Below are 27,543 nucleotides of genomic sequence, written 5' to 3'. Positions count from 1 at the left end.
ACGGTCACAATGAGTCATAGTGATAACGAACGCTGTGCAAGATGCTGTTAATAGGACATGAATCACAAACCATGGGAAATAAGTGTTTAATAATAATAATAATAATAATAATAATAAAAAACACCAATGATAAAGGAAGCAAAATGTACAAATCTCCAAAAAGGAAAAGCTGGAATATTAATACTGACATTTAATGAACCCTGACGAGTCTGGAGCTAAAAACATCCACTTCATACATGTATGACTCAAACCTGCGAAACCTAAACTACACTCATGGTGCATTTGATTAGAGCTGCTACGGTTAGTCAATCGACAATTAATCAGGAATTATTTCAACTTTTTTCAAGCTTCTCAAACAGGAATTAGCTTCTTTTTTTTTGGTCACATAGTAAATCGAATATGTTTTGGATTCGTTTGGTCAAATGAAACGAGACAATTGAAGCTGTGACCTCGCGGCTGTGGGAAATTATAACGAGTATTTTCATTGACAAAACAGTTAATCAAAAACAAAAAAAGCAGATTAATCGATAATGAAAGTCGTCATTAGTTGCAGCTCTACATTTGATCCCTTTCCTCCTCAAAAACAAATGAACATGCATCACAATCAGTTGAAACCCAACTTTGCAGTCATGAACTCTAACGTCTAAAGTATTTACAACAACACTGTGACCTCTTTAAACAAAGTAAATGTTTCCCTTTCATAGTGTTTAAAGAAAACTCCACTGATTTAACATTTGCACTTCTGAACGTTTCATTTTACAGGTTCATTATTTCCTGGAGAAAACATGTAGTTTGGTGCTAATCGCTAATTACAGGAGAAATCGGTTATTTAAGTGAGTTCATGAATTTCCATTGAGAAGTTGCTCCATTTAAATCTTAATATTTATTCATTTATTAAAGGAAACTTTTGTTTCTGAAGTGTAAAATCAGTGGAGTTCCCCTTTAAAAAAAAAAAAATACTGTCATCATCATCATCATCATCATCATCATTTCAATACAACAATGGATTTGTCTCTGAAGAACTTCGTCCATCACAGAGAAAGTAGCAGGTGCGTTGCCGAGCAGCTGGACCCATCCAGACCCGGACGGTCCCAAAGAGAGAAGCTCAAAAATAAAGTCCCTATCGACCCCCCCCCCCCCCCCCCCACTACACATGGCAGACACCAACCAGTACGAACAAAACAAATTTAATATGTTATAAAATATCACTAGAGCTGCACAATTAATTGAAATATAATTGAAATTGCAATATGACCGAGTGCAAAATCCAAATTGCAGGAGCTGCAAAGATTAAAAAGAATTTAAAAAAATTTAAAAATTCAGGAGCTGCAATTTTTTTTGATAAAAAGGTAAAATGTGTCTCATTGTTGTGCATTTTAGCACCGTAAGTGTCGTGGTGCTACAGAGACGCCCCCAGCCGACAGATCATCATATCCTCCGGACGTAAAAATCACATCATCATGAAAATGAAAAAATGCAAACACGACTGTTCCAACTGAAATATCTTCCCAAATAATCACAATATGACTTTCTTTTTTTTTTTTTTTTTTTGCATATTGTGCAGAGCCAAATATCACCAGACTTGTCCTTTAGAAGCGTGCAGCCGCTTCCCCGAGCTTTTCTATGGGACTTTCTGAAGCCAGTACCATACACGCTGCAGAGCAATAAGCAGCAATTAACAGGTTAAACATGAAGCACCACTGCTGACCACATATTAAAAAAAACACTTTCAAACATGTGATGAGTCGTAACCATTTCCAGAAAGATTATGAAACGGCACCAGTCAGGCCTCCTTCACACGGAGCTGCACGACCCTCCGCTCTCATCGTCTGTATGAACGAACCTTCACCTGCAAACTGTCGGTACCACCGCGCACAGGAAACTGCAACACGGATAAATATTCACATCCTGCCTCAGGCTACGAGCAGAGAGAGGGAGCCGGACCTGTGTCGCCTTCACACACACAACAAGCTGAGATGAAAAGGTGTTAAAACATCTTCAAGTGTCAAAAATAAAAAAAAAAGGAGGAGAGATGTGAGGATGTTTTTCAAATGAGAAAAGTGTTAAACTGTGAAGGAATGCAAAAAAGAAAAAGAGAAAAAGATTCAGGTAAAAAACCCAGAGAGCCTGTTTCCCTCCTTTCACCACCGGTGTTTCCATCTTGTGCAGAAAAGTGTTTGTGCTTTTTTGTTTTTAATACTGTGATAATTTCCCTCGTGACGACCTGAACCGATTTAAACATGTGTGAAGTTTCTCTCCCCAACGAATCTGGATAAAAGTGTGGACGCATTCCACTTCTGATAAAACCTCATTATGGCTTCGTTAAAAACTTTTTTTTTTTTTTTTTTAAAAGTGCCGAGTTCTTCTACATTAAAGTCTTTGTTAAAAAGCAACGTGATGATCAAAGTTCATGTCTCTCTCCTCGGGTTTCGTCTCCGGTAATCCAACACCGGATCAATCCTGAACTTAACTCCCGCCCTCACATACAGGTGACCTCCGCCTTCCCCTCCTCCTGCTCGAAGCCGCCTTCCTCCAGGTGGGACAGGGCGCTGGGATACCCCCCTCCGAACACGGGGAACCCCCCGATGCCTCCCGCGGTGGGGGAGAGCTCCTCCGGAGGGACGGGGCCGCTGACGGAGCGGCTGACGGAGCGGCTGGACACGTCGCCGTGCACCGACAGAGCCTGGAGACGAGGCGGGAAACCAGACGGCCATGAACATTAAACTACAGTACATTTCATTTTGGTTTGATTCATAAGTCTCACAGAAGACAGAGACGCTCGTCACGATGAGAACTGACTTTTCCCAGACTTCTTTATTAAACTTTCTGCCCTCAAGATATGATTAGAAAAGTTTTTTATTGTTTTATTATTCCAAATCAGTGATGCGACACGGTCTGTGAGCAGGATCTACTTTTATCCTTAGGGTGTTTCCTGACCCCTTTCCTAGGCCCTCCTTGTGAACCTCCACTTCACTCTGAGCACCCACAGTTCACTGCAGTTTTGATTTTGTCCACCAGGGCGCAGTGTGGCCACAGAAATAACAGCTTCCCCCTGCAGCAACAGACTGAGGGATTCAGTCAGTCTTCATCATGGAGGGTCAAACTGACTAAAGAAATAATCGCCTTGTTTTTCACCAAATGCCTGAAAGTGTCGGCTGCTGTTTGTAGGAAAAGGTTTATCCATTATATATTATATTATTATATATATTATTTTGAGCAAGTTAAAGATTTATTTATTTATTTTTGGTTGCTTGGGAACACAACACGAACATATCATCACTTTTTAAAGAGAATATTTGTAAGGTTTCTCTTCTGTTGAATGTGATTTATTGCAGGTGGTGGTGGTGATTGTTAAGCTAACTGGTTAGCATGCTAATTTCAGTGGAAGGAAAGATGTGATAAAGACAAGAGTTAACATTGGTGTTGCTTTCCACCTCTGGAGACAGATGTTGGTGAGTAAACAGCTGCTAATGCTAACGCTAGCTATGTAGCAATAGTGAAACGACGCTATAAGAGCGCTGGAAGTGAACCAGAACAGTGAGTCTGTGTCCAGAAAGATAAACAATGAGCATAACTCTTATATAACTACATTTGAGGGGGTCGGCTGCAACAGAAGTTTGGTTTATATTGGTTGTAAAATAATGTTGAAAAGCTCCTGCTCTCACCTGGTTCCTCTGTTGTCCAGATGTTTGACTTCTGACCGGCCTCTGGAGAAACACCACCTGCTTTGTGGCCAGGTTCCCGTCACTGCAGACGTAAACACAGACGGACGGGTGTGATATTAATACACGGCAGACATTAATAACAGTATGACGGAGACGGTGCGTTGTAGCTACCTGTCGTGTCGGATGATGGGCGTGGGCAGCACACATGTGAGCAGCCAACCGAACTCAGCCAGAGTGTGAAGGAGGGGCCCGTAGTCAGTTTTCACATTGGAGCCCTGGATATAAACACAACATACACAACATACACGTATGTTAGAGACACGGAGACATGCAGTAGTAGTGTCTGGCTTAGAAACTTCTAGATATATCATCCTTTGATTTTAGTGTTATGGGAAACAGTTTCTTTTAGGTTTAGTTCATCCTAAACACAAACAGTGAGGTAATAAGCATAATTAACACAAGGAGTAATATGGTAATAAGGAGTAATATAGTGAGTAAGGAGTATTTTTTGTGATGTGGGTAAAAACTGCTGTTGGAAATGTTTACGCCTCCGTCTCTAAAGGGTCAGTTCACCTGAGCTACAAAGACATTTGCTAACACACTAAAAAAAACTAAATGCAAGTACTTAAAATGTACATACCTTCTAATTAATGGTTGATTTGTTATTTTTCTACTTTATTCTATTGTTATACTTGTTTTTTTTCTTCGACCTCGTTTTCAATGCAGCAGTAACAAGTGAAGTTCAATAAAGGTTTATCTCATAAACAAAGTGTCTGAAGCGTCAGCCTAAAGATTTTTTGTATTTCATCAAATCCGCCGTTTGTTCACTTCTCCTCGTCAGTCTGTCACTGACCTCGATCACTGTCCACTGCTCCACCACGATGGTGTCGTTGGCGGGAGGAGAGGTGCTCCTCTCTTCATACACAAACAGCCCCTCCAGTGATCTGGGCACCGGCTCACCTGAGACACACACACACACACACACACACACACACACACACACACACGGTCACTGCATTGTCAGGTAGCAAATACACGACAACACACAGCATCTCCTCACAGCAGCTGAGGAGTCAGGTCAGAGAGAGAGCGAGAGAGAGAGAGAGAGAGAGAGAGAGAGAGTCATTGGGTTGATAATGACCCAGTTATTAAATATAGATTAAACTCCCGTGTGTTCGTAGTGTAGTGAGGAGAGTTGTCCTCCTGCGGCAGATTCAGCTGAAAAGCAGATGAATGTGTATCTGTGTTTACAACAGCTGATAAGAGACACAGACAGAAGGTCGACTTGTGTTACTACCAGCTGAGCAGTTTATCCACTACAAAGCACTGCAACTCCACTCTCTGCAACACACTGGTCCTTGAACGCATCACGGCTCAACTGACTTGTGTAAATTAAAGGTCCCATATTTCCCTCTTCTCCTGTCTATAGCAAATGTGGATGTCTGCTCCTCTGCAGAGGAACAGGAAGTGAGGTCACTGAGGTCGGGAAGACAGCGCCAAATATAGACGCAATGGGAAAGAGAAGCCAAAACAGGAAGGGGCGGTGTGTATGTGTGAATCAGGTTTTTAATGGGAAAAGATAATAATGCAGAAGGAGGAAGACGAGGAGGTGCATCAGCCGTCCTCAGGCTTTTCAACCTCAGTCTGCTTCTTCTTCTCTGCCTTTACTTGCAGGCTGGAGTCTGTTACCGCCGTCGGGCCGATGTCACACCAACCTTTAGGCGTGTCCCAGTAGACGAAGGAGTCCACCAGCGACCAGCCCTTGCGGTAGTAGGCGGCCGTCAGCTCCAGCCAGTCGGCCTCCAGGGCGCTGACCACCTGACCCTTCCTGGAGACGCGCATGGAGAGCGCCCCCTGGTGGTACTGACAGGCCAGCGAGTCCAGAGGAGCACAGCCCGGAGCCCAGGAGTGGAAGAAGACCAGCAGCCTCAGGTCTGCGGAGAGGGAAGCCATTGATTTTCAAATGATTGGTGCTATTATTATCATCACAGTATTATTAGACTAAACTAGAGTCACCGCCTCCTGGTCGTATCCCTCCGCCACTAGTTACAGGTTACACCTGTTTATCCAGAGTCATAAAATATGAACCATCTGTGTGAAAGTTTGTCATAATTGCTGTGTGAAGTCTTGGGTAATGGTTAAAAGGTGTTTTGAGGTCACCTTGACCTTTGACCTTTGACCCCCTACATCTCGTCAGTTCATCCTTGAGTCCAAGTGAAGGTTTGTGCCAAATATGAAGAAGTTCCTTCATGGCGTTAATGACATATCGTGTCCAGGAGAACGGGACGGACGGACAACCTTAAACAAAACGGCGCAGGTATAAAAAGGTGACGTCATATGAAGAGCAGCGAGCGTCTCACCTGGACTGTAGGTGTTCTCCTCCAGCTCTCTGTCTCCAGGTGGGGTTCGGGGAGGGGTGCGTGGAGGGGAGCGACAGCCCCTCTTCGGACTGTGCACCCTGCCGTTTGTGATGCCGCTCACCTGCTGGAGGACCGAGCCGACGAATCGAACGCCCCCTCGGGCGCTGCTGTTCACCTGCCGGCGAAAACAACAAAACAAACACACCCAGAGTCAGCTGCTCTGTAACCGTCCAGTGCTACACAGCAACAGAGACACTGCAGAACAAAATTACACCAGATAACTAATTCTAACTAATATCAATAACTAATCAATCACAGAGGTACCAGGATTATGTAAGTCTGGATTAATTAAACCAGACCGTCACTGACCCTGTCGATGAGCGCTCTGACAGTGTCACCTGTCAGGGAGTCTCCAGGTAGAGGCCACTCCTCCACCCTCAGCACCGGCACGCTGTGACACATGGACGCCGTCTGCTTACTGCAAACACACACACACACACACACACACACACACACACACACACACACACACACACACACACACACACACACACACACTCAGCAGGAGACGACCACAGCGACTGTCTGACAGTTACACAATAATTAAAACCTAAACTTCATTTAATCCGATTTTTAACGATGACATTTAAGAAAAACAGCCACATGAAATATTAGTTTGTCTTAAATAAATTTGCATATTAAGTACCATCAGTGACATCACCTACACTTTTCTTCCAATTAAATGACATCATCACAGTGACAATATCCCGACCTATCAGACCACAGCGATCACAGATACTTTGACTCCATTGGCTGCTGTGGGACCCCTGTTGTCGGGTGGGTTTCTGGCCAATAGAAATCATGGTAGACACAAGTCAAACCAAAACATACCCCCCCACCTTATCCAGACACGCCAGTCTGACCTCCTACCAGAGTTCTGCATTAAATATGAAGCGACTTCATCCATCATTCATCTATTTACTCGACAGTGTGAGGAGGACTGGGAGGAGGGGGGGGAGGAGGGGGGCGTCACTCACATCTTTATTGACCTTCATCATCCTACTTAATGTTACTTCCTGTTAATGACTCGTCGTACCTGGGTCTGGGACGGGCCAGGATGGCGCGGTACAGCAGGCTGAACGGCAGCGAGCGCGTCCGGCCCACAGACAGGATGATGGGGTGCAGGGCGGACAGGACGTAGCCCTGCGTGTAGTAGGGCTGCAGGGCCTGCGGCAGCTCGGACAGCGAGGCCACGTACTGGACGGTCGGGCGGCTGCCTGAGGAGGAGGAAATGGAAAGTCAATAAAGATGCGTTCTATAATTAGCAGATAGATCACCACGTTAACGAGGCTGTGAGGGAATAATATTAATATTTGTGAAATCATCTGGAAAACATCTGTATTGTGTGATCAGCTGCATAAACATATGAAATACGTGATTACACTGGAAGGCAGCACAAAGTTGCAACACACGGACTGTTTCACACACACAGACATGATTTTAGTCGTCAACCCCAAAAATATTTTTGTGGTTTTTCATTTCCAAACTCTGCGTGTTTCCTCCTTCACTCAAAAATGTGTTTTTCTCTTATTGTTGCATCACTCGGATGTTTGAGCTTCTCCGTGCAGAGTCTGACACTAAGAGGCTGTTTTCACATTCAGCTACTGAAGAGGAAAGTTTCTCTGTGCTCACCTTCAATCTCAGGTTCAGACCTCTGATTTTGTGAAATCACATCTGGTCTGAAGCCAATCGTGGTTCAATAAGTGTGAAAGATGAAACTTTTCCAGAAGTTAAAGTTCCATCTTTTCCTCTTCTTCTGTGTTTTATTTGAATTTGATTTGATTTGTTGTTTTAAGAACCAAAAACCATCTCAGTGTAGTTTTACATCTCCTCTCTCAGGCTTCTCTCTGCAGCTCTAGTAACAACAGGTCAGTCAGCCAATCAGAAGAGAGGAGGCTCTGAGCCTCTCTTCTGATTGGCTGACTGTTTTCTGAGTTAATCCAATAAAAATAAAGCAGATTTCAGGTAAAACACTCAGAGAAACCAAATCCTGCAAGGTTTGGATGGTGGGTCCAGGTGGGCGGGGCTTGGTGACTGCTTTGTTGTGACATCACAAAGTTCCAGAAGTCCTGACGGCTGGTTTTAAGGCTCAGTTTCTGAATACAGGCTGTGTGCATTTCTCTGTGGACTGAGGCTTTGATACTTTCACAGTATTAATATAGAAGCTAGAGCTGATCTATAATCACACTACACATGGACACAGACCTTTACACTGGAGGAGCTTTATAAAGAAAATAACTGCGTATTCATAGATTGTGGATTTTTCAATGAGGGTAAGTATATAGTATCTTTATGTCCTAAACCATGTCTGGAGGGAATCTTTAAATATTCTGGCATGGTAAGTTCATATTTAAGCATTACTAATCATCATTAATTACCAATTATCCTTAATTCTCTGATCTGTTTTCTGCCTCCCAGCTCTCCAACCTTCATCCCACTATAGATCACTGCCAATACAGTCTACAGTCAGTAATGCGTCCACATGTGTCGGTGCAGCGAGGATGAAAGTCCAACGTGATGAAGAGAAGATGTGTTTCCAACAAGAAGCTGACAAAAATCACGATCCTGCTGTCTGGGAAAGTTTTCCTCTTCCTTCCTGTGTAATGACTTTAACATCACTATTCCCCTGCCGTTACTGAAGTGAGTAACACACACACACACACACACACACACACACACACAACACACACACACACACACACACACAGAGTCTGTCAGGCAGGAATGCAGATGATGATGATGATGATGATGAAGATGGAGCAAACTATTTATTTTAATTTCAGTTGCATGTTGTATTGGAGTCACACGGTGATGTTTCTGTCACATGTGGAAACACTCATTAAAAACACACACTTCTGCATATATGGTCAAAACAAACACGCTGCAGTGGGAAACTGACGTCACACCACGTCTCTGACGACATGAAGAAGAAGAAGAAGAAGAAGAAGAGTTTAAACATCCAGATGTCACGGTCCGTCTGCACTATAAAAAACCAACAACCACTAACCCCGGCACGCTGAGGAAACCACACGCTTACGTAAAGGTTTTATATATGGACACGAACTATCAGCATGTTTTTAGTGCTGTGGTGTGATGTGGTGAGACTGGTGCTCACACACAGTTCGCTCTCACAAAGATATTTTACTGTTGGTCCAGACTTCATCTTGCTCATGGATCAGTCGAATACCAGAAAGATCGTTTTCACAAAAACAAAGACGGACTCATTTTAACACACGAGACACGTGACGTAAACGCCAGGCTCCAGATAGAGACGTCTCAATTCATCCGCCGCACAAAGCAGTTTAGGTCTTGATCATCTTAGCTTACCCAGAATGCATTGTACCACAGTCCAGATTAAGACTTTTTCCAAATAATAATAAAAAATTAAAAAATGGCCGACAGAGAAACCGCATCCTCAGCAGACAATGTTTGTCTTTTGGAAGAATTCAAGGAAATTTTACTTAAAGATTGAAAAAAGAAAAAAGAAAAATTCTCTCTCTCTTCACCACAAATCATGAGCCATGTTTTCCCTGTAGCGCAGATGTCGCTGATTGTTACCATGGTAACATTGGTCTTGAGTTAACCTGGGAGTCCTGACTGACATTAGACTGATCTGTGAGTGAAATGAAGATTACCATGGCAACAATCACTGACACCTGTGCTGATCAGCATCACCCGGTAGTGTGGGCGCACACCTGTCTCCCCCTCCACCTGACGGAGCAGCTGACCCCCCCCCCACACTGAAAATATATCAGCATAACAAACCTGCAGACACTGAATAATCAGAAACCTGGACAATTAATAAAAACATTTGACTGAGATACTGATGATGTAACTGTCTTTAAAAAGAACAAGGGTTCATTCAGGTCTGTTTTTATCAGCTGAGCCACGTCTGTAAAATCTCATGTCGACCTGGATAAAATTTTTCATGCTTTTATAAAAAAACTAAAATGTCTGCAATTAGTGTGAAACGCAGCTGCTCGGCTTTTAACTGGAATTACGGGAAGAGAACACATTAGCCCAGTTTCAGCAGCCGATCCCTCAGAATTCAGTTTAATAAGTGAAACCAAACCGCAGCTTCTTCCTCAGGTGAAAACACCTTTTAAAACTGGCTCTTCACTGACGTGTTCACTGGAATTATCATGACATTTTATTCATTATTTATATATGTCATCATTCAGGTTTTTACTGTGTGTGTTTTATTCCTGTAACTCACGACATTTGAAACTGCGTTAAGAAATGTCAAACAGATCTTTGGCTCGTTATCATCGCAATTAACATCCTACTGTAACTAATTATGATGAAATCTACTGTATGTTAAATGGATTTATGTCTCTATTTATTGTATTATTTTGTTTTTATGATGTTTATTGGTCGAGCTGACGACCGCTACAAACCAAACTGCCCCTCGAGGACAATAAAGCTTTTCTAATCTAATTTATTCAGATAAAAGTTATCATCATCATCATCATCATCATCATTATCATCCGTCATGTGTGTTGACATGTATTTATCCCTTTCCTCTGCGTCAGACGTGTAAAGACGACGCTCGGTGTTTGTGAGCTGAACGAGTCTCGGGCTGTTTTTCTTTTTTTCTGGAAACTCTGGCTGAAATCCCTGTGACCATCACCATACTTCCTGTGTCCACAAAGAGTGGCTGTTCACAGAGAGGCTTGGCTATGTGCCTCATGAACACACACACACACACACACACACACACACACACACACACACACACACACACTCCATTTAAAGCATTTCAAATACCCTAAATTGTGCATTTTGGATGCAGCAAGATTAAGAGAAAGAAAAATCAGGAGACAGGGAAAGCATGAGAGTGTGTGTGTGTGTGTGTGTGTGTGTGTGTGTGTGTGTGTGTGTGTGTGTGTGTGACGGCATTCCTCACTACAACCCCCCACATTCTCACGGACAAACACCCCAGAGATCGGGGAGACCGGCTCACAGCTAAGATCCCTGCGCCCTGTGAATGGGCCGTCTGGCTCCATTATGAGACTGAAGACCAGCAGAACCTGAATGAGACCAGTAAACACGGCTCCAGTTTACTGGCATTCCTGTGGGTTTAAACCCCACTGCAAACGCTCGAGGTGAATCTAAATTTAACACAGGCTTACATGTTGCAGCTGGTGGATAAAGTTGAAGCTCTGGCATCACACGGGTGGAGAAATGAGGGGTGGAGGAGCCGGGGCGTCGACATGGAGAAGGGGCCTCAGAAAAACCTGTATTTTCTAATGGGGGGGGGGGGGGGCGTCTGGTGACAGGTTAAAAGGGGACGGGGGGGACCTGCTCACATGTCGTACAAACTCTGATAAAGATTCACTACCTGTGAGATTTAGTATTTCAAATGAAAACCTGCAGAGAGCTTCATCTGTCAGATCCGTCATCTCTCCAACACTTCATCAATTTCAATTTCAAATAATCAAATAAAATTCATAATGTACAATCTGTTTTTTTATTATGTCCAATTCTGCCTTTTCTTTAGGGCAGGTTTTCTAATTTAAAGTTCTGGTTCTTAACGATAAACTGAAAATGATTAATAGTTACATTAATATTAATTAATATATGCTATTAACAAATAGCCTATAGATTATTCCCCCCCCCCCCCCATCTCTTTATGGAGAATATCAACAAGCCGTCCTGTTGTACTTTTCAGTTATCATGGTTTGCTCTCGTCCGTATGAACCTCTCCTGTCACATCTGTTTTATTTCTGTCATGTGGTTTGATGCTGAACGTGCACAAAGAATAAAAAGAGACTTCCTCTCCTTCACAGTCGTCCAGTTAGACGTGGAGCGCCGGCTGCCAACAGGCCGCCACACAGCAGCTGATGTCTCCCAGGAGGACCATGATGTCATACACACCTCCAACCAAAGCTTTTGTTTCAGCCCTTTGCTCTTCTCCTCCCCTGCTTTCAGTCCTCACACCCCCCCTCCCCCCTCCTCCCCCCTCCCATCCTGCTGCCACTCGCCCCGTCAACCGGCACACTGAGGCCTCTGTTAGAGCTGTGTGGGAGAAAAAAAGGGGGGAGGAGGAGAGGAGGACTTGGGGGGGGGGGTATCTAGAAGTGGGAACAGGCAGAAAGAGGGGAGGGGGGTGAGGGAGGGGGTTCAAGAGGAGTTGAGCAACAACTGAGGGCAAAGAGAAGGAGCGACAGAGCTGAGAAAATGGGAGGAAAAGAGGGAGGGAGGAGGAGGAGGAGGAGGAGGAGGAGGAGGAGGAGGAGGAGGAGGGGGGAGGAGGAGGAGGAGGGTTCAGAGCCAAACGGAGGTTACAGGATGGATCTTATGAGTCTGTGTGTGAAAGGTGTGAAAAGGAGAAAGCTGCCCGGCAACAAGGAGAAAAGGAAACGAAGAGTAACACCGCGAGGAAAAAGAAGCGGCTCTGAACACAGACACAACACTGCTCACAGACGACATGATGAAGAGTACAGAGTTACAGACACGGCCACGTCTGATCGATTCATCGTCAATAACCCAGTCAGAGAAAGAACCAATCACATCAGGTCTGACAGACCGGCGGCAAAGCCTCCATCGCTGTCCCAGTGCATCTAAATCAGACAAATTCAGCTAATTTAAAAAGGCGATAGTTTGCTTGTATCTGATTAACAGCTGCAGCGATTCGTCAATTAATGGACATTTTATTGCTATTTTTTTTTTTTTTTAACAATTGATGATAAATTGATTATTTGATTTGCTGGTAGAAAATAAATCATCTTGCTATTCTGATAATAAAATAAATGTAATGCAAATGGAAACTGAATCCTTGGGGTTTGGACGTTTGATCAGACGAAACAAAAATATTTCCTAAGTTTTAATGTTAGTGTAACGATGGAAGTCAGTGACTCACTCGGGCGAACGGGGGCTTGTTAGAAAGCGCTGATTCCCTAGATTAAGGAGAAAATGACGCTCTAAAGACAACGTGATACTTGGAAGCGTAAACGCTCCCACAGACCGAAGAGGGAGATCACCAAGGTCACTACAGTTCATCCTGTGGGGAACATGAATGTATGCCGGACCTATGGATCTATCTGGATCCGACACATAAACTGTAATGAAGCAACACTCAAAACGGCTGAGGAGAAAGAGAAAGAGAGCTAATACTAATGCTAATGATCAGAGAAGGTATTTTAACTCGCTGACGATCACTGGCTCAACATAAATGAGGCGCAGACTGGAATCAGCTTCGAGGTAATTGATGACCGAGTGAGATTCATCGGGTTTGTTCCGCCTCTGCTCTGCCCTTCAAACCTCCTCTAAATTCAATAATCAAAAAACACAGACTGACTTAATCTGAAATAATCCAGAGCGGCTCCATCAGATTTCCAGATTAGACAGAGATTACAGAAAACTGCACTCATCCCTGGAAATGATAAAGAGCACAGACCCTTTTACCGAGGCCTCAGCGGGTCAGACCACCTCCGAGGAATCATCTCTCAGAGGACTGGAAGAAGGTTACGATTCACCCTGCGTTTTTCCTTCAGCTGTCACTTCATCACTTCCTCAGTTCATCCAACCAGCGACGAATACGCGTCACTTCAGGTTAAGACCCGTCTCCGCATCCGCTAATCCCTTTTGTTTGCTCCCGTTTATCCATCCAGTCCTGTGACGTGTGCACCCTTCACATCATCCTCCTGCTTCCGTGAGTTCAAGTCTGTGCGGGGACACTGCTCCATTCCACGTTTTCAGGTGGGAGAAACTCAGGTGAGTGCGGACAGAAGAATAAAAAAGTGTGTTAATACCAAAGACTTGAAGGATGTGACGAAGAGGTTTAAAGTGAAACTGGAGGAGCATGGAGGAAGTTAAGACTCACAGCGAGCAGTTTGCAAAGATCAATAACAATAAAGATCCTTTTAAAGTGCACACAGACACACACAGGATATGCACTGTATACATTATATATATATATATATATATATCAGTGCGCCGGGCTAACAGTAATCAGCTGGGGGAAGTATTAGCCATTAGCTACTGTGATGTGTTGCCTTTGGCTCCAGGCCCAACGTCCAGTCTCCTCTCGGTCAGAGGGAAACGAGGCCAAGCTAACTGGGAGTGCTGCTGCTGCTGGGCTCAGCACTGGGAGATGAGTGGGGGGGTGGAGTGGGGTGTGAGTGTGTTTCTATATTCTCTATAAGTGTGAAGGGCGAGGAAAAGGAGTGTGACAGTCACAGTTTGTGTCCCAGAGACGAAGCCACAGCAGGGTGGAGGTGGAGGAGGTGATGTCCTATAAAAACACTGTATCTGCTGCTGTAGACTCAGCTGATCCGCATGTAAATAAAGCTGTAGTCACAACAAATGTATATTGTACAAATACATATTTTATAGTTTACAGAAAACACGACCTGGTTGCGACGTGTGATATTACGTCCATGATGCAGTTAATTATACTGTGCTGACAGAAGCATCCAGTCAGTCTGAGCACAGCTTCAGGTGCAGGAACTTGTCTGAACAACAACAAAACCATTACAGAGAAGCAGCTCAACCTCTGCTACCTGTGCACATCTGCAGGCCAGGTGTTCGTCAGGAATGTACTGACAGACGTGTTAACGCTCCAGAACACTCACTCCTCCTCACACACACACACACACACACACACACACACACACACACACACAGTGAGCGAGTGTGTTGATCTTTTACACCGAGGTAACTCACACTACATGTTTTAATCTGCGTTCCCTGGACGACGGAGACGATGTGGAGTCAGTTCACCGTCACAAACCGATTCTAAACCGACAAAATCAAGACAAGCTCCGAGTACTTTTACTGTTAATACTTCAAGTACATTTTCCTGATTACACGTTCACAGTAGCATCGTCACCGCATGTATTTTACAGTGTGGAATTAACACGATCGAGCCTCATCACACTTCAACAAATCCTGTGAGGAACACAGTCGCTTTTCTTTTAAACTGTGCAAATGAAATTATCTCAGGAAACCTTTTTCTTATTCACCAGCTCCTGTTCAGTCACTCTGTGTTTTTATTTTCCCTGGCTTTGCTCCGCCTCAGGAGGTGCGAGCACTGAGCAGATTTGGGAGCACATCCAGTATCGTCTCCATCACGGAGGCAGTTTCAAACCCTGCAGAGAGGCTCATGTGAAGTGAGAATGGAGTCTGGTTTAGATCTGGTTTCCAGCCAGGAAAACACACAGATCGGCTTTTTTCATCTTTCACTTGGCACGAGGAAAACCTGACGAAACCAACACACACGTTACAAATTTATTTTTTATTTTTTTAAACCAAATCATAAAACGAGGTGATTAACACAGATCTTCCCAAAGTAAACACTTTATAGTCTCGTAAAAAAGGAAAGAAATAACTGTCTGAGGATGCCAGCCATCACCAGGCTGCATGTGACTACTAGAGATCGGAATCAGTGCGGTTTATCTTTAGCTGTGCCAGTCATGGAGCCGTCACACTTGGAGAGAGAGAGAGAGAGCATTTAGTGGCTTTTCTCCCCTTTATAAAAATGTATTTTGTGTCACAAACATGCAGCTGTGCACCGAGGATGAATCAGAGTTCAACGGCTCCAGATACATCCAGGACCAAATTTAGAAAATTTGTGGTGCATGTTTGGCTCAGGACAAATCTCCCAAACACAGCTGATGTGGCTGATCCCAAACAACTCAGACAAGATTTTGAGGTTTATACCTGGGATGATTTACCCAGCAGCCACTGCAACCCTCCTATGAAGCTGAGTGACTGAACTTCATTTTGTCTTATTAAGCAGCAGCAATAAAAAAAATTAAAAAAACGAGCACGGAGGCAACATATAACTGAACGTAGAAGTGTGTCGAGCTGTATTGTGATTACTGGTGTTTATACTGGATCTAGACACAATTTATGACTCACACACACACTCGCACACACACTCGCATCCTGTCTGAAGTACTGTATTTATAAGCCAGTCTGAGAGCAGATCTCATGACTCCCTGCTGATGACAGGCTCAGAAAATCTTTCCAGAGAGCGAAACATCCGTGTTTCAGAGGAGCGTTCACAGCCGTCACGGGTCGTGAACCGCACAACAATGCGACACAACACTTTCAATGAGCAACGCATGTTTATGTCTGTGAAACGCGTGGAACCAACGCATGATTATCATAGTATATTGTAGAATTAAAGTGTGTATCATAGTGGGAAGCCGGAGGAGACAGATGAGAGATAATGTTGTAGGTTTCCCAGGGGATTCGAACCTGGGACCTTGTGGTTCGTAGACAAGTTTGCTTTAACTCCTGGACTTTTGTTTTGACTCAATTATAAACACAAACGGGTCTGTGAAAATGAAAGTAGAAAAGTTTAAATGTTCATCAGAAATGTAAATTTACAGGTAAAATCCTGTGAGAGAAGAAACATCACGTGGTCGTAATAAACACAGAGACGTTGTCTGATGTCGTCCCGGAGTTAATCTGAACAAACTCTTTAACTGATTATGATTTTACTCTGATTTAGATGAAGGTCTCCGGGACCTCCTGGTGATTTCTGACCATAAAACAAGTGGATCCCTTCTGGACCAGACAGGGTGGACTACACATGTACTGACCCGATCCACTGGCTCAGTATTGGTGTCGACGTGGACTTTATTAAGTGGATCAGGTTTCTCCCAGACGTGACCGATCCACATTAGGGGGAAGTTTCTGTTCTCAAAAGTCCGGGATGAACTCAGCGCTCTCTGTGAAATCTCACTGTTTAGGAGTTGGACACAGTTTAATCTGTAACTGAGAGGCCGCATAAATGAATTAGCACTGGAAACACAGCTGTGTGTAAATATGATTCCTCAGACAGATGTGAGGCTGGAAACACACCAAACAGCTACAGCGTGTTCCTTAGAAAAACAGCGGAAATTATCCGCCAATTAACGATTAGTCGATTGACAGAAAACTAATTTGCAACTATTTTGATAACTGATGATTTGAGTCTTTGGTTCCAGCTTCTCAAATGTGATTTTTTTTTTTTTCGTCTGCTGAGACGGTTGTGAATATGATTTGGGGCGTGACGGCTGATTGGACGATGTTGGACCAGGTCTGTTCCAGTCCGGGTCTGACGTGGCCTCAGGTTGTGCCTCTCGTGCATTAGCATTTACGTTCAGATCACATAAATACGTACACATAATATAATTATATAAATACTTTGCCAGAAATCACTGGTTGATTTTATTTCAGAGAAACAGTTACATCTGTGATCTGAATGAACGCTACATCAATCTCATGAAAACAGATTCAGGGTTTCATACGCCACAAACCTCAGGAACCAATCCTGTCACCCTGTAGGGATGAGGGGCGGGGCTAAATAAACCTGAAACCTTGTCAGTACAGAGAGAGAGAGTTAGCATTAGCACAACCGCTAACGCTGTGTCAGCCACTGCCAGTTACAAGCTAACAAACAACATAAATAAATAAAAGATGCTAACCGCTCTGATACAACAGACTCCTCCTCTGAGTCTGGGTCTGACTGAGACTCAAACATGTGGCTGAGTCTCTCTGATGTTTCCTCCTCTAACCATCGCTCTCTGCTCTCTCACCTGTACACCTGGAGGGAGCAGGTGGTGGTGGGCGGGGCACAAGGCCTGATCCAGATCTCTCACTCAGGAAGTAAGAGAATATGAGCTTCAGATCTAGGATTTTTACAGAGCACTGTAGTGGTTACTGAGCGTTGGTTGTTCAGTGTATTGACTCAGTCATACGGTTCATGTTCCCTCCTGCGTGTCAGGGGAAGTTGGTAAAAACCATCTGCATGTGCGGTTTGTCCAAACATAACAACAGGTCTCAGCTGGTCTTCAGGTTTGTCCTGAGCTGCTTTAGTCAGTAAATTAAACATCACTGGGGTTTGGGAACTGAGATTTTGGCTTTTATTTTTTGCAACATGTTTAATCACAAAAAATAATCAGTGGATCGTTTGATAATGAGAAATAATTCCTGTTCGCACCCCCACTTTGAAGTGAGTCTTTAATGGGACCTCATGTGGACAGGACTGGATCTGGACTGAAGGTAATGAAAGTCATTAGAAGGCGGAAAACATGCTTAACTTCCCTGACCCCCCCCCCCCCCCCCCCCCCCAACTTTCCTCCATGATTCATTATTGTGTCGGCCTGCTGTTTACATGCCCGGCTCCCATTCAGAACTTAATCACCATTTCCTTCCAAATAGGTCACAGTCAAAACAGCCAGTTGGAGCATCAGATGAAGGGATTATCCTGGAAAAAATGGCAGCCCACGGCCATCGGAGATTATCACACATGTTCAAATTAGGTTCCATATCACAGCAGGTGTTTCTTTTTCTTTCCCTGGTAGGGTATTATATTATACTGCATGCCTACCACATGAGAAGGACTGTGTGTGTGTGTGTGTGTGTGTGTGTGTTGGCAGAGGGAAGAAGGGGCTACTAGAGGAGGCAGGAAAAAAAACCTTGCGTGACCTATTTCTAGATAGGCTGAATGAAGAGCCCTGTTGCTAGGAAAAGTCCTGCGTTAGATGCTGTAATGTTACGCACACGCACAGAGTAACAAGTCAAAAGGGCTTTAAAATAAAACTGAGTGAAATTTAAAAGCATTAACAGGTCAGTCCCATGTTTAAACACTGATGTAGATAATCACTGCACCATGTCTGACTATACAATCAATTTTATTGCACTTCTCAGGCAGCACAGGGAGATACGGCTCCTGTGGGAATGATAAAGTGATGCTATGTTAAAAAGGCCATAAATAGGTGTCTGTCTGTGGTTTAGGACCGTTTTACAGCCACATAAACAAACAGGAATGTTTTAAGAAACAAGTACAGGCACTTTTAGGCCTTTTTAAAACGGTGAATGGGAAATACTTTATATAATATTTGTTGAGGAACTGAACTCTAGTGGAAACTGCATTAGTTTCCTTTAAGTGATACTGTGGCGAGAGTGATAAATATAAACTGGAGATGCAATTTGATCATTTTTATTATCCGTTAATCTAGAGTTGCAATGATTAGTCGATTCACTGATTATCTGATTGGCGGACAACTTAATCAATCAATCAATTAATCGAGTGATTATTTTTTCAAATAATCGATTATCATTTTGTCTGAGTTTGAGAAAACGACTGTGACAAATCAGATTATGAAAATAGCAGCTGATTATTTTCCTTCCATTCGACTATTCAATTAATCATTTCAGCAGGACTCTGACCCAAATATATCCCATTCACAGAGATTATGACTAGATGATTTCTGGATTTTCTTTTGACAGATGGATAACTTGATTAATCAAAACATTTAGGGCTGCAAGTAATGGTTATTTTCATTATTGATTTTCTTATCTTTCTTCTTAACTGATTCATTGTTTTGTCTGTAAAATGTCAGAAAAGAGAGAAAAATACAAACAGGCCGACGTAAAACAAAAGAAAGAAGGAAATTAGTTTGTGATCTGGAACCAGCAAACAGTTGCTGATTTTTATCTTTATCTATCAACTAATTGATTAATTGACAAGTTGTTGAGGCTCTATTGTGGATTCAGTTTCAGGAATCCTGGGTTTGGTATGGATTTTTCTTGGTTAACATGACAGCTCAGTATAACAGAGTTTTGTTTGGAGTTAGTTGATTAGTTGATTAATCGACTACATGATAAACAGAAAATCAATCAGCAACTATTTAAATAACTAAATATTTAGTTATAGATTTTTCTAACAAAAATACCAAATATTTGCAAGTTGCAGCTTCACATATGTGAGAATTTGATGCTTTTCTTAAACATAAATGAGAATAAACTTAATTTCTAAGGGTTGTTGGTCAAATAAAACAAGCACTTTGAAAACATCATCTTAGGCTGTGGAAACTGTCACTGGCTTTTTTTCAGCATTTCTGATGTTTTTTTTAGACAAGAATTAACCGATTAATGGAGAAAATGATCGGCAGATTCATCTATAGTACATACAACCATGAGTTGCAGAAATGTTTAACAAGAACTAATGCTGCATTGAGTTGGTGGAAACACAAAACGTGGATTATAGCAGACATACCTTCCAAGCTGAAGTCCAGCAGCACATACTCGAACACAGTATCCGTTTTGGTCTCCACTTGTGGTCTCTTTAAGGTGGAGTAAATTTTCCCGGGGCTGCTGTCCTCCGGGTCTTCCAGTTTCCTCAAGCCGCAGCCCATGGCCTCCGAGGCGGGTACAGCCGCTCGCTCAGCTCGGTGGGAGGACCGGAGGAGCCGCTGTGCCTGCCGCCGACAGACAAGACACACAGACTCAGCCTCTCTTGTGCTTTCAACTTTAACGGGACCGCTCCATCCCTCCTCTGTCCCCGCTGTTAATCCCACCGAGATAATCAGTTCAAAGGTGGAACAACGGAAAAAAAAACCCGCCGGTTTATGAAGAGAAAAGCCGCGCGGAGGATTATAACGACGAGCGGCTACTTGGTGGAAAAGTGTCCCGCCGGAGTGGCTGCAGGTCTGGAGCGTGGAGAGGAGGAGCGCTCTCCCTGGAGAAAAGTTTCCCCCACAATCAAGGTAACAAGGATAAGACAACTTCCTTTTGAATTTTCAAAATAAAATACTGAAATAAACTCAATTTTAAAACAACATTAACTCCACAATGAATCATTAGGATCCAATTTTGTTTGTGTTTTTGAGGTTTTTTTTTTCTCCTTTTCTACTTTTTTAGTCATTTGTACAGACTCATTAAGGGATTATGACACTACTGGCACCTGGGCACAGACGCCCCACACATCTGTAGATGTTTCATGTCTATGTAGTAATTCTGTGTCTTTTTAAAAAATATATATGTTTAGTGTTTCTTTTTGGTCAGGATACTTACTTTTTGCATCTCTTTTGAGTTGCTTTGCTTCATCTTCTATTTCTTTCTAGGTGCAATGATTTTCTTTGTGTCTCTTTTTGTGATATTTTGCAGGTGAAGATCAGGAGCTCCCTGACCACTTGGGCCCAGTCACAATACAGTAATCTGGGTTTCTTTGGATTTTGGATTGTTTATTAGACAAAACAAGAAATACAAATTTTTGCACTGATCTCTATATTGTTGTAATCCATACTTACATGACCTGAGATCTCTGCATTCTCACTAATTATGTGTTTTTTCCCTTGTTGTAGCCTATGTTATAAGTATTGACTGCTGAAATTTTAATCATTACTTGGCATTAAAGTTGCATTTCAGAATATTCACATAATAAAAAAAAAACAAGAACAAACTTTTTTCTGGAGTGGGTGAAATTTATTCATCCCAATTTACATGATACTGATTTATAAAAAATAAAAAAAAAGAAGCAAATCCTAACCATCCAGAAGCTGTAACCAATAAAATAAGAAGGTAGCTGATGAACAGACTAATCTACTGTACTTGATAACATTATTCTACATTCTTTATTGATTTTAGACTTTTATTGTGAAGTCAGGCTTGATTAACGTCCGGTCTCACAGCGAGTAACGGCCGTTAACTTGATGTCGTGAAGTTTTCGGTGGAGAAAAAGTTCTTCAAACCTCCTCATGAAATATTTATTTTACTTAGTGACACGTTTTACGAACAGAAGAGATCAGTGCTGAAAAATGAATCCTGAAAACCCCATAACTTTAAATTCAAAATCTGGCAGAGAGACGTTGTAGGAGGCGGGACGGCGCCGGTGGCGGGAGGAACATCATCATGGATAATTTGGAAACAACGTGCTGCCACCATGACTCCCGTTAATGATCCAGTGTTTCCTTCGGGTTTTAGCCAATGACTCTATGGCATCACTTAATATCTCGACAACTATGGGACGGATTACCATCAAATTTTGTATAGATGTTAATGATGCCCAGATGAAGTTACTTATTAGCATATTTGACTTTATTTAAGTTTTAGTACTGTACTTGAATGTAATTTCTCCATTAGTAAGCGAGGGCTAACAGAGCTAAGGCAGTTTATTTAATAATCATTTGGTAAAAAATGACTCAAACTGACAGTGACCTGCTCTATGGCTGAATGAAAGTGCAGTTGTCAATGTTGTTGCCTTAGAAAATATTGTCAGCAGGCTACTTCAATTAGCGCTCACCTAGGCTGCTTGTGTTAGAGATGCAAATTTATTACTATGATCAGCTTATGGTTTCTGCTTGAATGTTTTTTTCATTTTGTTAAACCCAAGGATATTGTCCTTTATTTTCTATTTGTATAGTTATGTATGTTCTATAATATGTTATAGAATGTTTAAATGTGTGTAACCATTTATACAGGGAGTAGTGTAAATTACCATGACATTCAATGTAACATAAAAAGTTTGTTTGTAAGGTACAGTTGTCTTCATGTGGGGAAGAGCGTGAGTAAACCTAACCTGTTTATTTTATTCTCACATAGTACGTTTCCGATGTTGTATCCTACCTTCCTATTGGTCAGATATAAAGCAACGTCAAGTTCCTTGGTTACTGATTGGCCAGGGGGCGGGAGCACGGCAAGCGGTAGGACGCAACAGTGCGTGAGAGCAGTTGATCGACGTAGCTGCCTCGTCGCCGGTTGGCGTGAGAGCGGAGAAGAAATGCTAACAGTTGAGTGTGTAAACTTATCGTTGTCAATGTGCTTCACGGAGTGTAGTATGGACGTTACGAAGCTCATTGAGTTAAGTCACTGACATCTTGATTAACTACCGCTTTTTCAGCGTGTCGAAATAAGCGTGTGTTTCGTCTGAGTTACTAGCACGCTACGCTAGCGCACGGACGTTGGACTTACTCAGCTTGAGTGCTAACCGCTCGCTAGCACGTCGGTGGATATCATCGATGACGAGCGAGAGGAGACCAGATAGCGCACTGGGTGACCAGGTAAAACCCAGCTGCACCTCTGGCTACGAGGGAGGAGAGACCTTCTTCATCCACGGTGAAGGACTGGTTAGAGGAGCAGCCCGCTCGGTTTCCTACGGACAGAGGTAGACTGGACCGGGGGTGAGTAACCCTGATATAAAGCGCGGCCACAATCAGCGGCCGCCATCTTTAACGTGACCTAACGTACACCAGCGACGAACGCACCCGCATCGGGAGGTTTCATTTTATTTCACTGCCGGCTTTTTTGGTTTTTCTTTTTATAGTGTGGGCCCACAATTTAAATGTGCTGTTTTATGGTATGAATGTTTTATGGTTCATCGCGCAGTTAAATGTACCTTAGAATTACTAAAAGAGTAAAATAGAAGTTAAAGGAGTTTAAGAGTAATTAAAGGAAAGAGTGTTTGTATGTGCTTTAACTCATGGTATTGTGTTTAGTAACGGTGTTAACTTGAATTTGAGTGTATACCTCCCAACGGAGGGGAGAGGGTGAACAATCTGACTGTTTGCTTTTACTGAGATCTTCCTATTTGTGCTTAGGCCACAGCCACATTTTAATGATGTAATCATTGAATATATATTTCATATTTTATTATTCAGACCTAATTTTGGTTTAATAAATGCTTTTGTTATTATGACTTTGAGATGGTTTAATGTAAATTATTATAGATTAGGTGAAAGGTAAAGAGAGTTAAAGGGGCAGTAAAAGTGAGACCACACATAATGTTATAGTCTTTATTCATTCACACAGTAGACATGTTACACAGGTGGTATAGTCATTGAGAATGAACGAACCTAGGTGCTGTTCATAACACTAGTTAGTAGAACAGTGTTACATCTGTATTACTGGAACAAAATAAAATTTCGTTAGTGTTTTGTTCATTTGATGATTGTGTCTTGAAACTTCAGATCATCAAAAATACTTCAACACTTATTTGAAGTATTTTTTGATGATCTGTAACAGATATATCCCTTGTATTTGGCTAAATATTAATGCCAAATAGGATAAAATTGCATTTTATAAAAGGAAAGTTGTTGAAATAAGTCAAACATCCTTGCGTAGTCAGCATTAGATAATTTAATACATTCTCAAAAAGGTCAGAGTAGAGTTTAAATATAAATATAAGACTATTTCTCTTACTGTGAAATATAGTAGTGCAAAAACAATACAAAGGACTTAACTTAAGTACTCAATAGTTGGTAAGGCTCTTATTTTGTCACTTAACACATTGGCTGAGAGTTAAAGGTTTCCGTGAGTAGGAGCAGTCATGAAAATTCTCAGTTCACATCATCAGCCTTTCAAACATGTCTACAGCACTACATACAGTACTACTCAGAGCCAGCTCTGCGTCTGAATACTCACTGAGGACAAAGTGATTTACTACAATTGCAGAACAGGCCTCTTGTTTACTGCATGCCCCCCCTCCTCTGTTGTTCTGTTGGCCATCTGCGCTTTTTTCTTCACTGATATAACTAGAAGGAAGCAATTCAATCAGTGACCATTTATCAGCACGGTCCTGCCAGACTGTTGGGGATTAACTTTCTCTACTTGTGGTCTTTGTAACTCGAGCCCTGACTGCTGCCTCTTAATGTTCTTTTGTCGGAACGAACATGTGGCATCAAACGGTGAGGTCAGGCCTGCGACCCCGGCACACACACACCTTAATACTGTTGACCTCTGACCTCTGACTTCCACCTAAGACCATTATGAGCACAGTGCTCCATCTGAAGTCCCTTATTAGTGAAGGAAGCATGCAACTAAAACTGTTCAAGTGTTGCTCCTGATTGATGTGTTTGACAGCTAAAGCAGATCACACCAGGATTTCCCGCCAACCTTTTATTGTAATAAAGTTCAAAATTATTAACATGTTAGTTTAGTCACAAACTACAGGTGTGAAAGCATAAACTGTCAGTCACTGTATGTATAGAATACATAGGGTGGAGATAGTCTCTCACTCAGAGAACCATGGTTTCACACATTACCTACTAATGCATTTCAAACCAAGTCAACAATATCCCCAGAAAACATGAATAAATTAATCTGGATTTTTACATTTATGAAGTTTTGTATCCTGCATTTTAGAGTCTTTAAATAGTTTTATATCGGATTGATTGATTTTCATGAACTGTTATATCTTTTGTAAAACTTGACACAACATTGGAATGTCTTCATCTTTTAAGGAGCAACATTATCATTTGTATGGAGAGGTGTTTATGTCCATCTGATCCAGTGTTCCCTCTCTTTTAGCTGTGTGTTTGGTCTCCACCAGCTCCTGAGGGAAATATGTGGCTCTTTAGCTGCTAAATGCTCAACTATATTCACTTTGTTAGAGCTGTTTCTCTGAAAATTGCTGCTAGCTGTGGCCTAATATCACGCCAAGAAAAATGTCAATGACAGCTGCTTTAAAATCTAAAAATTCCTCCGTTTTGATGATTCTGAGTTTGTACAGGAAATCATTTCTGCTGAATACTATTCATTTTGCCAACCATGAAAATTTCCTTCTCCAAATCAAGTAAAATTTCCTAAATTTGCTCTCTTGTCCAAATAAATGTAGATCAAAAGTTTGTGTTCTAAGTTGTATATACCTGAAAGAACTCTGCATTGTACTAAAACTATTTTGCACATCTGTCAATTGAATAAAATCATCTTTAAATCACAAATAGTTTGTAAATTCTTTAAACATATTTCTTCCAAATAAACACATAAGATAATAGAAATATCACCATCATTACTTCTCTTTTGCATAAGAAAACTCCAAAACTATAATATGGCTAATGAACAGTTATCCTCAGTTCTTCTGATCTCTCATGAAAACATGTTTATCTTTTTATTTTTGTGAGGACCTTGACATAATGCATTTCCTAACCCCTTACCTAACATTAACCATCCCAACTAAATGTCAACTCCAACCCCTCACCCTAATTCCAACCTTAACCTTCAAACTGTAATGTCTCCACAATGCAGAAATGTCCTCGCTACAGTGGTTTAATACTGAAACTGGTCCTTACAAAGATGGCACACACACACACACACACACACACACACACACACACACACACACACACACACACACTCACTCACAGTGATGGGGGAACTGGAGAAAGAGTGGCAGCTCAGGCTTTGAGCCAGTAACGCCAGCTGCATGTCCTCACGGAGAAACCACAACCAGGTGCTGCCTGTCAAACACACACTTGGATCCATTTCACTTCTCCAATAATTGCTCATCTGGTCTGATTGTTGAGGCCTTCAGGAGGTTAATAGTCCCTGAACTGTTGCTCTCAGGGAACATGATGCTGACCTTTACACCACATTGTGTTATTTTATGTACAAAGACATTAAATTATGTAGATATATACAGTGATAAAATGACTCTGGGCAATGGCAAAGCTGAGTATTCTGCTGTGATTGATATAAGTCACAGTTAATAGATGAACTGTGTGTGTTTTCCTGTCTGTTTTTAACCACTCTTTTGTCTGAATGAATGAATGAAAGGAAGGAGAGGAAGGAAGGAAGCAGCTGGGTGGATGAGGGGCATTATTAGAGGAAAAGGTGGAAATCCTTAAATAATAATTACTGCATATATACATCTGTTAGTTATATATACAGTGTCTCCACCTGGCCAGCGGATCGGCACAAACACCTGCAGTGGCCAATTCTGGGTAACATCTCACTTGAAGTGTTTTGCATTCATAAGCTATCATAGTATTATATTGTATTAGTGGTTCACAGCCTTTTCCAACTCATGACCAGCTTGAAAATCTCAAAAATGTTGGCGGCCTGCGTTCGACCCCGTAACAACATGGAGGCCAATTAATTTGTTCTCAGAGCACTTTTTTATTTTAATGAAGGAAGCTTATTTTCTCTTCTTTGGTTGAGGGAGAGAGATCACTTGTTGATTTACCATCGGTCTCTGACTCTTTCTCTGTAACTCTTCCTGTTGCTAACCAGCTAGCCATTCTGACGCTCCAGTTTGTGCTGTGGATGAGATCTTTTAGGGCGTAATCAGACTGAGATAGTAACAAGTATATGATGTGGTCGAGTGGAGACCATATAAAAGCTCCAATCATTGGCTTATGACAGTAATAGGCTTTAGTACAAGAAAAAACATGCAGTTCTATGAAGAAACAAAATATAATCCACCCACCACAGCACAATATTTTAATAGATTCAAAGGTTTGATTTATTATCATTAATATCTCAATCAGCAACAATACATCAAGAATACAAAGTATACATGACCCTTACTCTCTCAATGACTTCCCTGGTTCTGCAGTCATTATGGGTGGAGACTTAAACCCTATCATAGACGCTTTAATGGACAAATCTAGAAGCACAGCTGACTCTCACTTGTGGCATGCCAATGAAACCACAGTATATGAAGGATCATGGTCTTCCCAAATTCACCCAGTCACTACACTGTGGTTGAGCAATCTCATCTTCAACAGATCTCTTCCTCAGAAGCCATTTGCCAGATAGTGATTCAACACATCTGTGCTTAAAGACAATGACTTGCTTGTTACTTCAAAAGAGAGTGGACATCCTTCATGGAAATAAATGAGTCTGAATACATCTCCATCTCGTCTCTGGGAGACAGGGAAGACAGTTTTAGGGGGTAAAAATATATTTTATTCATCCTATAATAAAAAAAAGGGACATATTATAGTTGCTGACAAATACTGTAT

At 42.1% G+C, this 27,543-nt stretch overlaps 1 protein-coding gene and 1 long non-coding RNA gene across 2 annotated transcripts; one reads left to right on the top strand and one right to left on the bottom strand.

The window, feature by feature from the left end:
• Positions 1-69: 69 nt before the first annotated feature.
• rftn2 (raftlin family member 2) lies at positions 70-20,220 on the bottom strand. The gene is made up of 9 exons (XM_056389075.1): positions 20,082-20,220; positions 7,122-7,302; positions 6,395-6,503; positions 6,026-6,200; positions 5,381-5,599; positions 4,519-4,625; positions 3,837-3,940; positions 3,666-3,747; positions 70-2,683 (listed from the first exon to the last, which is right to left on the bottom strand). Exons 1-9 carry the CDS (start codon positions 20,218-20,220, stop codon positions 2,480-2,482), a joined length of 1,320 nt encoding a protein of 439 aa, XP_056245050.1. The 3' UTR covers positions 70-2,479.
• Positions 12,375-21,260, top strand: LOC130177393 (uncharacterized). The gene is made up of 3 exons (XR_008829007.1): positions 12,375-13,801; positions 20,156-20,571; positions 20,972-21,260. It is a non-coding gene; the product is annotated as an uncharacterized LOC130177393 (long non-coding RNA).
• Positions 21,261-27,543: the final 6,283 nt, after the last annotated feature.

The sequence above is a fragment of the Seriola aureovittata genome, chromosome 11 (assembly GCF_021018895.1).
Source record: "Seriola aureovittata isolate HTS-2021-v1 ecotype China chromosome 11, ASM2101889v1, whole genome shotgun sequence".
NCBI classification, from domain to species: domain Eukaryota; kingdom Metazoa; phylum Chordata; class Actinopteri; order Carangiformes; family Carangidae; genus Seriola; species Seriola aureovittata.
The sequence above is the reverse complement of the archived record's forward strand: the minus strand, read 5'-3'. Positions and strand labels throughout refer to the sequence as shown.

Excerpts from the sequence above, each read along its gene's own strand:
- rftn2 (XM_056389075.1), bottom strand. The coding sequence starts at position 20,220 with ATGGGCTGCGGCTTGAGGAAACTGGAAGACCCGGAGGACAGCAGCCCC. Across the intron at positions 4,626-5,380 it reads CTACTGGGACACGCCTAAAG|GTGAGCCGGTGCCCAGATCA; the intron begins GTTGGTGTGACA and ends TGTGTGTCTCAG. Across the intron at positions 3,941-4,518 it reads AGCAGTGGACAGTGATCGAG|GGCTCCAATGTGAAAACTGA; the intron begins GTCAGTGACAGA and ends GTTTATATCCAG.